The sequence below is a fragment of the Guillardia theta genome, assembly GCF_000315625.1.
Source record: "Guillardia theta CCMP2712 unplaced genomic scaffold GUITHscaffold_70, whole genome shotgun sequence".
NCBI lineage: Eukaryota > Cryptophyceae > Pyrenomonadales > Geminigeraceae > Guillardia > Guillardia theta.
The window spans coordinates 231,621-244,019 of record NW_005434604.1 but is presented as its reverse complement, the minus strand read 5'-3'; the positions used below and the strand labels follow the sequence as shown (position 1 = coordinate 244,019).

Here is a 12,399-nt window from a genome sequence, read left to right as displayed (position 1 = left end):
CTATACTACCCCCATCTGAAGCAGGGCATGATCCACCCCAACTCGTATTCACCCCACCCCTGAATAAAGATAATAGTACCCCTACATTGAAGATGAACTTGGACCCTTCTGATATTCCCCACCCCTATTTTCTGCCCTTTCGTTTCTGTGGAATCCGCAGATATGGACGACCACTTTGTGGAGTACCCGACGATTACTCGGAAGTACCCCATCACGATACCACATTTTCCCCTCTAAAGACAAGGTAGGGTGACTACCCCCACTCTCACTTTTGTTTGCTCTGGACCGGACCCCTATTCCTACCACACCCCTGAAAATTCCTGCTTAGGACCCCTTGTATAGCCCGATACGTACAAACTTTGGGTCACCCCTCCTTCTTATATAATTAGTACCGGTACTGTTAATTGTCAGGTATAACCCACCCTGCGGAACAACCCATTTGTATACCCCACCCTAGTGGTTTCCTGGAATCTTCCATGGAACATGAGGGTGGGTCACGACACTTACCCACCCCCGCTGAGAGTTCACTCGTCTGAGTACCCCTATGGAAACACAAGTTGAGGGGATAAATGACCACCCCTCATTATTTTTACCCACCCAATTTCTGAGTAACCCCCCATTTTAGTACCAAATTGCTCTGCAATATACCGGTGAATTGAAAGTATTTTATACCCCCACCCTCTGTTGGGTATCTCCCCACCCACCAATTGAACCCTACCCACCAGAATCACAATACGGACCCCCTCCACTTCCCATCTCCCAATGCAGCCGGCCGCTATGTTTCCATTTGGAGGCCTCCTCCTCCTCCTCCTCCTCCTTCAAACATCCTCCTCCTCCTCCTCTCCTTCGCTTTTCCCTTGTGTTTCCTCTTCCAAGTCATCTCCTCTCAGTCCGTCTCGCGACCTCTTAGGCTTCGCCATCATGCCCAATGCTGGTGATCGCAAGGACTGTCGTGGTCGAGGTCAATCTGCGTGTGGGGGAAGAGCAGGACTCATTCGAGCAGCTCGAAGGACAGCATACCGTGATGAACTCGGATTTGCTGTCCCAGGTGTGGCCCAGAGGTGTTTGATCGCTCGCAGGGCTACCAACTTGAAGGAAGGAGATCGCCAAACGCTCGCTGACCTGGAGCGGAAGATCGGGAGGGAGGTGCAGTCAGACGGAAAGCATGAGGACCAGCTTGATTATCTTGAGGAGCTTTGTACAAGCAATGTGGCCATGAATCCCTGGAATGAACTGTTCCGCAACCTCGCTAAGAACGAAGAATTCATCTCGGAGTATTGGTCTAAGAAGGTAATTTCCACTTCTGGAAGGGTATACCAGGATGTTCATTGGTTTTCAGCCCTTCAAGTTCGATGCGGTGATCCCTTTTGCAAAAGAATGCTTCAGCATGAGCGATCTTGAGACACAGTGCACGTGAGAAACTCTTACCGTGCTGTCTCCATGATGCTGACATGCAGAGACAGTTTCTATCCAGCAACGTATGCCGGGACGGCTGTCCTGACATTGGAGAATGGCGGGTGGATGATGTCGAAGTTTGGACCGGAGATGAACGATGCAAACAACATGGCGCCCTTGGACTTCGACAGTATCAAGGAGCAGATGCAGAAGGGTACAGTGTCCCTCAACAGTGCTGGGTTGTTATCCTTGCGTTAAGATCGACGAAGAAGGACTGACGAGCTCCTTCCAGCTTCTTCATGCCTCGGCTCGCTTCTATCTGCACAGCCTTGTTGAATGCTTTCCAGGTCGTACCTTGCTGGAGTTGATGGCGATGCGCCTGGAAGATCCTAACTGCCTCCCCGTAGCTGCCAATATGGCTGAACATCTACATGACAGAGTCCCTCAAGCCTTCCTCCGCACCTCTGCATACGGACAAGCAAGACGTGATTGCGATCCAAGTAGAGACCTCTGTTCCATCATTCATAAGCCTCACTCCCTGCGGTTTGCAGGCACAGGGTAGCAAGAGGTGGAGGATATACATGCCTCCTCATCCCGCAAACAAAGTGATGGTACGTCATGCCTCCACTTGTACTTGTGTTGAGGAGGAAGCTTTTGACAGCAAGATCCTTTCACGCGCGGAAAGGGAAATGACGTCTTGACGTTCGAAGAGCTCGAGGAGCCGGTATGCTGCCTTGGGCCTCCAAGAAGTGTTGGATGGGATGAAGGAGGGGGGGAGTGCAAATGAGGAGAAAGAAGATTCTATATCTTCTGATACAGCTCATCTTTACAGCTCCTTGATGTCGTCCTAGAGCCAGGGCAGATGCTCTATGTCCCAGCTGGGTGTGCATAACCCACAAGTTCCCCTTCTCCTGACGTCTTGCGGCAGATACCCGCACGTGACCGACACTGTCAACGGAGTGAAGACGAAGGAGGAGTCCATCCACCTCACGCTGGGCGTTGACACGTGAACTCTTGCGAGGAGACGAGCAGCGAGACTGACGAGCTTCTCAGGCACGTCTGGGATCTGAACTTCGCGTGCATGCGCGCGTCTGCTCTGTCGAGAAAGAAGCTCCCAGTGCTGATCGAAGGAAGTTTTGACGTCAACAAGCTGGAACGTGACCAGTGGCTCTCGCTCCATGCTCCTCTTCCTCTTGGCTTCTCGTCCCTTCCCATCCTGTCCCTCACGGATGGCTCGAAAGAAGGTAAGGGATGAGAGTTTAACAAATTTTAATCGGCGGGAGAGACACTGAACGTGTAAATTACAGAATCCTCGGATCTACTATGCAGGCATATTGCACAAGAGTTAGCAAGAAGGATGCTGCAGGCCGAGCCTCAGCGATGGGCAAACTTTAACGAAGACAGTCTCGTTGACGAGCTTGACCTGCAAGCTGTAGCCCATCGGTACATTCTCCATCATCACAGGATCATGGCGATCGAGCGGAAGGTGTATGCAGACGCAACCTATCAAATCCGAGAGATCTCCCATCCTGTTGAACGAGCTCAGCCGTACTTGGACGAGTTCAAGCTCGCTATGGAGGAGCTCGCGCTGTGGTCGGCAAATCAGCCAATCCCTTCTGGTGGAGGAAGCAAAGCGGAGAAGCCGGTAGAGAGAGGCCAGGGCCTGGGGATGGGGATGGGCAATACGAACGATGCCAAGAACAAGAAGAAAGCAAAGAAGAAGAGCAGATGATCCAGAGAGTCACTAGAGAAGCAGGTTGGAGAGAAAGTTGGAGAGTCGATTTCTGAACGTCGCTTGCTCGGGTGGCCGCGCGGCCTCGCAGACTTTGACGAAGAGGTTGGGAAACACACCTTCTGCTGCGTATTTCTTCCTCAGCTGGTTGTACTCGCTCTCCGAAGGCATCGTCTTCTTCCACGGCGCTTCTCTTCCCCAGAACTCATTCTCGCTGTAGAAATTTTGCGAATAGAGCATTTTCCTTCCCCCTAGCTTCGCAATCTGAGCCTCCAGGAACTTGGTGTAGAACGAGCCTCTGCCATCGCACACCCGCCCGTAGATCCCCACGTTCACCACCAGCGATTTCACGTGCCCATGGGGAGAGAGCAGCTGGGCTGCTGATGAGGGTTTGACGGGGCAAAGCCAGATCGGGGTGCTGATGGGAACCTTGGACCGAACTTCCTGCACGAGCGTCGCGGCGCTCCTGATGGGCATGTATGCATCCTGTGAAGACGTCACAATTTGCACGGGAAGGGTGGAAGAGAGGGAGAAGAAGGGCGTGTAGAGAAATGAGCGAAGTGTGAGCAAGAGATGGAGACTTGAAGGGTGACTGCAAACTTGGGAGGAATTTGATACCAGAATGATCATCTTTGACGCAATTGCGGATCTTGAGGCGAGTCTGAGCAAGGAGAAAAGGATCCTCGTTGAGAACATCCACCCCGTGAACATTCTCAGCCATGGACTTGTCATCAGAAACAAAGTAGAGGTCACCAGATTAAGCCTGTTGTCAACGCAATCAGAATGACAAGAGCATCAACACAGGACAAACAAGGCTCGTCACATCTTACCTGGTGCTCTTTGCCCCCCACGTCATCGGCCGTGCCATCCAGAAGGCGCCGTAGTCGTAGCGAAAGAGATAGTCTTCCGTTTTGACTATCTCGAAGAAGTCGCCCTCTATGTGGAAATCGCTCCTTTTCATCAGATCCGGATGTTTCCTCCTCAATTTCTCTGCTACCCGGCTCAAGTGCTCGTAGAACCACAGGTTCCATGGCCTTCCCAGGGAGAGGACCTTGCACTTCTTCGGAGAGGGCTCATCCTTAAAGCCGCTCGTCACGCTGGCAGGGCGATCGGCCGCCTTAATGTTCGCCGAATCCGTCTGCTGCAGGAACGGGGCTTGATAGAAGTCAGCAACGACGACGATGGCGTGCTTGGAGTTGGCGAGCTGAACGCCATCGATGAACTCGTGCTCGGATGAAGGACCGCACAGTCTCTCCATGGTCTGAATCGCCTTGTCTATGGTGGGCAGCAGGGTATAGCTCATCTGCAGAACATGTCAAGTTCCCCTCCTTTCTTCATAGTGATGGTTTACCTTGATGTACTGTGTGGCCGGCACACAAGAGATAGAGGCCGACAAGAGAACGCCCAACGTTCCTGCCAACCTTTCAACGTGTGCAGGAGGGAGGACAAGTTGGAGCATACCGTACGACCCGCTCAGAGCATTGAACAAGTCCTCGTTATGAGTGGCGCTACATAGGATCACGCTCCCGTCCCCCAACAGCAGCTCGACTGAGTTGCAGATGTCCAGAAACTGCCCGTGCCGGTGTGAGCTGAGAGAGACGGTCAGCAGGGCCCTAGAAGATTAATCGTCACCTGCTCTCTAGAGCTGCCCCCATGATGGCCCCACCTACAGTGATGTGCTTGAACTCGGGAAGAACCTTAGGAAGAAGCCCGCGCGACAGCGTGGCTTGCACGAGTTCCTCCATGTTGACAAGAGGCTCGGCCCTCACGATCATGCTCTCGACGTCTACGCGCAAGATGGAGTTGAAGGAGGAGAGATCGATCGGTTTCGACTGTGCCTTCTTGTAACTAGAGTCGTGAACTTGATTCGAAGACGAAGTTCCTTTCTTCAGGGCATATCCTCCCGGTTCAGTTCTCTCAAGTAGGGATACACTCAACTCGGCAGAAATCTTCTTCACAGCGTTCTTATGCGCTATCTCCTTCTCTGAGAGGAACAGGTCCGATCCTGTCTTGAGCACTGGGAAACCATGCCGGTCTGTAACCCATCGCATCCCCCCAGGCAAACTTCCCGTTGACGTTGATCTTCCAATTGAAATTGCCAAGCACAATCCCCCTCCTCCCCCTCCTCCCCCTCCTCCTCCTCCTCCTCCTCCTCCCCCTCCCCACAGCAACAGGATCGCAGTAGCAAGGAACAACCACGGCATGATTCCTCGGACCCCCTATCACCACTTACCTTGCATCCAATGCATTGGTATCACCCTACCAGACCTTTTATCATAGATCCACTATTGCATACACCCCTCATGGTATTACCCCTACCCCCTATTTGACACTACCCTCTGGATATAACACACGCGCCGGGCCCTCGGACTCCCTGGCCAGGCACTGTGAGCCCCTTTCCTCGGAGGCGGGCCCTCCAAGCTAGTCAAACTTGACTCAGTGACTACTAGCCGTCATTCAATGCGCGGCGCGGCCGGGGGATCACTAGCGGCTTACGGTTCCGCAGCGAGCCCAGGCTGTAGCAGGCTAATTGCAACTAAGTTGATTGTAACTCCAAGGTCAAGTTGAGCCGCGGCGATGTAGTAGTCATGGTCACTGAGGCGAGCCCGGCGGCCGCTGAGCCTCCGAGTCAGGCACAGAGTCCGACAGCTCAGTACTGCCGCCTGGCAAACCGACTCCGGGACTCACTGAGCCTGAGTCACGGTGACACCATCACACACAGTCACTCGGACCATGGCCGACTCTGACACAGAGTGGAAGTGGTGCTACCCGGAGGAGGTTTAGCTTGTTCCGCTTTGTTTTGCTTGAGGCACTTTTTACCTTCTGCCAGTAAATCCGACACTGTGATACACTCCTGGCGCACAGCGAACAGCGAGAAGCTGCACAAACACACACAAAACACAAGCCCGAAAAGAACCAGCACTGCTCGGGGTGACCCGGGAAACCGGAACCCGGGCAGCCTGGCTTTGAATTAGCCAATCATCACGTATCAAAACGGTTTGTGATAACAAAACAGGAAGGAGACTAAGCAAACAGATAGAAAAACGATTGCACAGTGAACCGTTTAAAACCGAAGAACTTTCGAACAGCAGGGCACTGAACTTGTGACTCCAGCTGACCGATCCCAAGAAGGTTGGCGGCCGAAAGCTCCACTACTCAAAGTTTGCGCGGGGTGACTCGTGGACCTCGACATCACACGCAGACTCGAGGCATCATGACTGTAATGACGAATGACGTCCTGGCCTTCTTCTGCTCTCTGAGGCTTATCTCCTCCCAGGCTTTCCGAAGTTCAACCCGCCGTTCTTTCACAGACTACGCGTGGCGGAGCATGCAGGACCGGACGTTTCGTAGCAGATCTTGGCCGTCGCTGACACAGACGATTGCATGGCTGTGCTTGACAGCTGGCTCGAAGTCGCTCAGCACATGTATGCTCCGCAGGCTCACTGCTCCAGCATACTGCTCAGTACGAACCGCCGAGGATCGATGGTTGAGCGAGGGAGCTGTATCAAGACGCCTGACATCATCCTGTGCGGAGCCCTGATCTTGGCCATCAGGGAAGAGGAGGCTCGAGGCGTGAGAGGAGAGGAGGGACTTGAGGGGGGGCTGGAGAGAGCTGGCCGACGCCATGGCAGGGGCAGGCGGGCAGCGCGGTACGAAGGACACTACTAGGCCGAAAAAGTCGCTGGAAAATCAGTCGCTTTGGCAGAACGCGACCTCTTCCAACGGGTGTGACACAAATATATTTACGCCATCCAAATCGCTTCTTTTCGTTTGCCGAATTGACTTCCCGTGAGCGACAACCGGAGGCTCCGTCTGTTCACGGAAAGTTTGACTTCATGACTGGAGCAAACTTGAACACAACTTTCACGAGATTTTATGTTGTGGTTGACGCTTATTGTTACAGACAGATACAATCGGATTTGACTCATTGATTTGCTCACTGTGACTCATTGATTTGCTCACTGTTCTGAGCTACACATCTTACTGAACTCGGCCGATGTGCAGAACAAATGAGACGAAGCAAGAAATCAATGGAAGTCGCGAGAGCGTGAGGAGTATCGGTCTGGTGGCTGAGTAGCTTCTGTAATCTCGATGTAAGTATATTGCCCGTGAGAGGTATAGCTCCAACTCCTTGCGCTGCCTTTGGAACAGTTGTAAGCCGTCAGATCATCGGATCACTGCCTGTGAGTGAGCCGAGGCTGGTAAAGCATCTCAACTACCGCTCTGTCCGAATGACCGGCGAGGGCATGGAACAAGGCCAACAACGACTTGATGCATTCGACTAGACACTTTTGAACTTTGAGTGTGTATGTACATTCGAGATAAGAAAGAGAAAGAGAAACAATACCCCAGACGCAACTACGAAAGACTCTGTGTTGCCTCCTTGCTTCAACATGTCACGAGCCCCGTCGGACCCTTCCACGCACCATGACGAATGACGTCCTGACTGAACCCGAAAATGGCCCACGTCTAGCTCCGCCGTACCATGGCAATCACACCCTTGCTCCCATCGTTCAAGTGCAGACTACCATGACCTCCTCTGCGGTTACAAGGCACGGCTACGCGTGGCGGAGCATGCAGGACCGGACGTTTCGTAGCAGATCTTGGCCGTCGCTGACACAGACGATTGCGTGGCTGTGCTTGACAGCTGGCTCGAAGTCGCTCAGCACATGTATGCTCCGCAGGCTCACTGCTCCAGCATACTGCTCAGTACGAACCGCCGAGGATCGATGGTTGAGCGAGGGAGCTGTATCAAGACGCCTGACATCATCCTGTGCGGAGCCCTGATCTTGGCCATCAGGGAAGAGGAGGCTCGAGGCGTGAGGGGAGAGGAGGGGCTTGAGGGGGGGCTGGAGAGAGCTGGCCGACGCCATGGCAGGGGCAGGAGTGGAGGACGAGACAGGCGGAAGACGGAAACCAGAGGGCTGATGACTCTCAGGGCCACCGGGCGACCCCTAGATTGTGGGCTGAACCACCCGGTCCGAAGAAGGCGGCAACTTGAAGTCATCGACCTTCAGGTACCGTACAGCACTGTAGTAAACTGAATTGCAACCCTACGAGTTCCGGATAGCCAACTGCAAGACACTTCTTTACTCAAAGTTAACTTAAACTCAGTACGGCAAGCTGACTTTGCCAATCAGCTTCAATGTGCAACTGGCAATGTCGGTTTGCTCCGAGTCGGAGCCAGGTCCGGCACCGGCGGGCCCCGGGCCCGGTTCGCTCGGAAGCCTCGAAAGGCCGGCACTGACTGGCAGGCCCGCCGCCGTTCGACAACTAACCAGTAACTAAAGAAGTCAATCTGAGGCGGGTTGTTCTGATCGCTCGCCTTGTGCGCTTGAGGGGCGAGATGGCGGGTAAGGGCGGCAGATCGTCGGCATGGACAGCGAGAATGGCAAAAGAGATGAAGCAGCTGGTGAGGAGGAGGAAGAGAAAGAATTTTAGATTGCACGAGACGAGCTGTTGATTGACTTCTACTCTGCCTCCAGGAGATTGAGCCTCCTCCAGGGATCTCGGCGTGGCCGAGAGGGGAGCAGATTCATCTTCTCGAAGCAGGTGCAAAGCTACTTCCTTGTGCTCGACAGCTGAAGTGCTACAAGTTGTTCAAGGACCTGCCGGAACCCCTTATGAAGGAGGTGCATTCAAGTTGGAGATCAGCGTAAACACATCCCTCCTCTTCTGTACCCCATCACGAAACTGCCTTCAGGTGCCTGATAGATACCCGTTCGAGCCCCCCAAAGTTCGCTTCATGACCCCCATCTATCACCCGAACATAGACTCAGGCGGAAGAATCTGTCTTGACATCTTGAACATGCCGCCCAAAGGACAGTGGAAGCCAGCATTGAACCTTAGTACAGTGCTGACAAGCATTCAGCTGCTGATTTCAGAACCCAATCCAGATGACGGCCTCATGCCCGAGATCGTGAGTCTTGACTAGCACGAGATGATGATATGAGCTGATTGCCGTTAGACCCAAGAGTACAAGCAAAACAGGCTGCGATTCGAGGCAAAGGCGCGGGAGAGTACCAAGAAGCATGTGAGTGTAAGGAGGATCGTTGTTCTTTACGACCTCAATGTCGCTGTCAGGCTGTTGATCGAGGAAACGTCACGCTGAGCAAGTCATGGGACTCTCACGAAGAAGCTAAGGTAACCCAGGCAGTGGAGCTGTCGCACTGATTCCAGCTTGACCCAGGAGAACCGCGGGGTTGAAATTAAGGCCGGGAACGAAGAGCAAAAGCAGCAGGTAGCAAGCATGTCCGTCAATCATGTTGCAAGAACGTGAGCTGAAAGAGCGTTTTTGTGTACCAGCAAGGAGAGGATGAAGAGGAAGAATCGGATGATAACGAAGAGGAGATCGCACAAATGTGGGGAGCAACAAAACCAACCAAAGATCCAACGGCCCAGAAGCCCAGCAGCTCGGGAAAGCATGTGAGTTGTTTGCAATCATAGGACAACAAGCTCATGACACCCTTGGAGGAAGAAGAAGTGATAGCGGATAGCGAGGAAGAGCGGTCAGATGATGAGATTTTCACACGGAGCATCATCTCAGGTTTACAATGCTGCATGCCCTCCAGGACAATCGCTGACTTGTGTTGAACAAGAAGAGCCGAACCAATCGGGAAGGAAACGAGCTTACGCAGATGTATGATAGAATGTGTCATTAGAGACGGGAAGATGTAGAGAGCGCTTGTTGAGAAACTAAACGAGCAGATCACTCCGTGTCCAACGGTCTCTAGGTGACTCATGCATGCCTGACTGGTCCAACCTTCCTCGCCTTGTCTGCAAGCAAGCAGCTCATCGTGCTTTCTCGAACTCCTGCTTGACGATGTGGACCCGGAAGGAGTCAGTAGTCGTCTTGAGATCATCCTTGAGATTCTGCGTGATCCCATGAGCTACGAGTAAGACAGGTCCGAAGACTCAAACCTTGAAGCGAGTGTCAGCTGATGTCGCCCCGAGAGCAACCACAGTGGTTCCCAACCCCACAAGCTTGGCGAAGCCGTGCCTGCCGACGACCTGACAGACAGTCAGCTGAGGACATCCTCGAGATTGAAGCCGCACAGGCCCGCTGGTGATGAGATCGTAGCGGTACTCAATGTCAACAGCCTCGTTCCCATCGATAGGCTCGCTGGCCTGCATGAGATGAAGAGTAAGGTAAACATAGAGGAAGAGAAAGGGAATGCAGAGATGGAGGTAGCTGGCGGAGGAGAGACAGGAGGGAGGGCCGTGTATCAGTTAGTCAAGGATACGAGTGGCAGCGAAGGCGAGCGCAACAATGCCAAAAGGCCGATCGAGCCACTACACACCTTCTTCTTGATGACCTTGAAGCCTTGCCATCCATTGTTGCTCACAGTCTGCCATCGTCCCTCATTCTTTGTCTGCTGATCACCAGTCAACGGTACCTGAGTCAAGAGCTTCTCGAAAAATTCCGTGCCCTGCTCCACGATCTGTATGACACATTGAGGACCATGGATGGCATCAAACAAATCCGGCGAACCTTCCCAGACTCCAAGATGGTGGCAGACACGGCAGCACTGTCTCCCTTGACCTGTTTCGAACCCTTCAAGCAAGCTCTTGTCGTCCACCTCAACATCTCACGTAGTTGCCGGCCGAGACTGTTCCACTCTCACCTTCATCCACAGGTTCAGAACAACACGGCTGCTTGTCAGTGACATACCGTTGGTAGTGCTGATGGGAAGAGAGACAATCCAGGACCTTGAAGAAAAGAGGATGAGAACTCGCAGTCAACGCGCAGCTGGGAATCTGGTACCCAGGATAGTTGAAGAGCACCAGGACACGCTCGCCCGACTGCAAAGGAACCTTTCAGACTCAGAGCAGACAGGAGAAAGGATATTGAAAGAGGGAAGATGTTTTCAGATTGCCAAATCTCCGCTCCAGTCCTATCACCTTGAGCCCGACGCTGACCTTGGATCCGATCGAGTCCATGATCTTCGAGCCGTCGATGTTAGCAGCAACCTGAGAAGTTGAGCAGCTCGTCAGGTGAAATATGCTGTATTGTCACTATCGTGTACGTCCCAATATGCCCCTCATCGACCCCACCTCACTCTCTAACGTAACTCTCCCTCACTCTTGGTTCTCCGGTCTTCTCCTATTCCCTTCAGACTGTTTCTCCAAAGCAACCCCTCTCTCCTCTCTCTGCTCTCTTCTTCGTCTTACCGACCCTCCGATCGTCTGCATCAGGGGCTTGAAACCTCCAGGAACGCTCGCAACTTTGGACAGCCCGTAGGCCTCCAGTTGGGTATTCATATCCTTCAAGTTCTCACTGTACCCGAAGGCCAAACCGGCAGCATCAGCCTTAGCTGCAGACCAGCAACGGTCAGTATCGGCAGACCCTTAGGAGGAGGAAGGACCCACAGGGGATGGCGGCGGCAACTGCGGAGGCCAAGGACAGCGCCAGTACCTCACGACGGGTGGCCTGAGACTCCATGCTCATGCACACCTCGCTTGCCCGCACGTTGCGCTGAGCCCTCAATGCTGGGATGCCCTTCCCTTGAACGAGGGTTGGGGAAGGGAGAAAGCATTCTGCGCCGGCAGCCATGGCGGAAAGAAGTACAAGTTTCATGTAGGCCATGGCGTCCTTGAGGATACACAAGAGTCAAGCATTTTTTTTGCAAAGGGAAAGACCTCTCTGCTTGAAAAAATCTCTTTCCAACACGTAAAGATAATTGTAGATCATTGCATCAGTGCTCATTGCTCTTCCATTATCATCCATCTAAACTGTACAATCGCTGAATACCAATTCCTCTGCCTTCCTGTATGCTATGGCCTGTCGTCTACCTGTACCCTAACCGTGTTTTGCCTTTCTTCCACCTTCTACCATGACTTTCATAGCTTCTCCTTCCTACCCATCTGAATTGCGTCGTCCTGCGCCTCCTCGCCTCCTCTACATTATTGTTTCCTGCACTCCATTCTTTCCTCTCTCGCCGCCTCCATTGTTCTTATACCTACCACTGGCAGAGTACCCCACCCCATACATTGATCCGATTACCTCGAATGACATCACCCCTCCCTATTTCAGAGCACAGATAGTCAGATGAATGAAGGGGTCATTCGTCCATACCACCCTCGAAACGTAAGCCAACAACCACCCTACCCTCAATTACAACCCCCAGATCGGATCCCTTGTATGGTAGGGATACGAATCCAGGGATCGTGAGGAGGAGAGGGAGAGGAGAGGAAGAGAGGAGATGCACAGGAAATGATGCAATCAAGAGCTATCACTAACATGTCACATAAACTACATGATTCCGGTTCCT

At 52.9% G+C, this 12,399-nt stretch overlaps 5 protein-coding genes across 5 annotated transcripts; 2 read left to right on the top strand and 3 right to left on the bottom strand.

The window, feature by feature from the left end:
- Window positions 1-762: 762 nt before the first annotated feature.
- GUITHDRAFT_143042 (hypothetical protein) lies at window positions 763-2,650 on the top strand (the record flags this gene model as incomplete). Its single annotated transcript, XM_005827018.1, has 9 exons — window positions 763-1,290; window positions 1,340-1,413; window positions 1,458-1,609; window positions 1,834-1,895; window positions 1,947-2,006; window positions 2,057-2,119; window positions 2,228-2,277; window positions 2,324-2,401; window positions 2,449-2,650. 9 exons carry the CDS (start codon window positions 763-765, stop codon window positions 2,648-2,650), a joined length of 1,269 nt encoding a protein of 422 aa, XP_005827075.1.
- A 98-nt stretch (window positions 2,651-2,748) lies between these two features.
- Window positions 2,749-5,331, bottom strand: GUITHDRAFT_164774 (hypothetical protein; the record flags this gene model as incomplete). The annotated part of the gene is made up of 6 exons (XM_005827017.1): window positions 2,749-3,613; window positions 3,746-3,890; window positions 3,958-4,430; window positions 4,479-4,540; window positions 4,589-4,716; window positions 4,760-5,331. 6 exons carry the CDS (start codon window positions 5,329-5,331, stop codon window positions 3,140-3,142), a joined length of 1,854 nt encoding a protein of 617 aa, XP_005827074.1. The 3' UTR covers window positions 2,749-3,139.
- Window positions 5,332-6,439: 1,108 nt separating this feature from the next.
- On the bottom strand, window positions 6,440-6,754 carry GUITHDRAFT_143040 (hypothetical protein; the record flags this gene model as incomplete). Its single annotated transcript, XM_005827016.1, has 1 exon — window positions 6,440-6,754. One exon carries the CDS (start codon window positions 6,752-6,754, stop codon window positions 6,440-6,442), a length of 315 nt encoding a protein of 104 aa, XP_005827073.1.
- A 1,865-nt stretch (window positions 6,755-8,619) lies between these two features.
- GUITHDRAFT_75848 (hypothetical protein) lies at window positions 8,620-9,239 on the top strand (the record flags this gene model as incomplete). Its single annotated transcript, XM_005827015.1, has 4 exons — window positions 8,620-8,680; window positions 8,725-8,783; window positions 8,832-9,047; window positions 9,096-9,239. Coding segments are annotated over 4 exons (480 nt in total), but the record flags the coding sequence as incomplete, so codon positions are not given.
- A 680-nt stretch (window positions 9,240-9,919) lies between these two features.
- GUITHDRAFT_113828 (hypothetical protein) lies at window positions 9,920-11,705 on the bottom strand (the record flags this gene model as incomplete). Its single annotated transcript, XM_005827014.1, has 12 exons — window positions 9,920-10,000; window positions 10,049-10,138; window positions 10,184-10,255; window positions 10,429-10,476; window positions 10,525-10,569; window positions 10,620-10,670; window positions 10,721-10,752; window positions 10,800-10,837; window positions 10,893-10,930; window positions 11,030-11,098; window positions 11,300-11,442; window positions 11,498-11,705. 12 exons carry the CDS (start codon window positions 11,703-11,705, stop codon window positions 9,920-9,922), a joined length of 915 nt encoding a protein of 304 aa, XP_005827071.1.
- Between the last annotated feature and the right edge of the window lie 694 nt (window positions 11,706-12,399).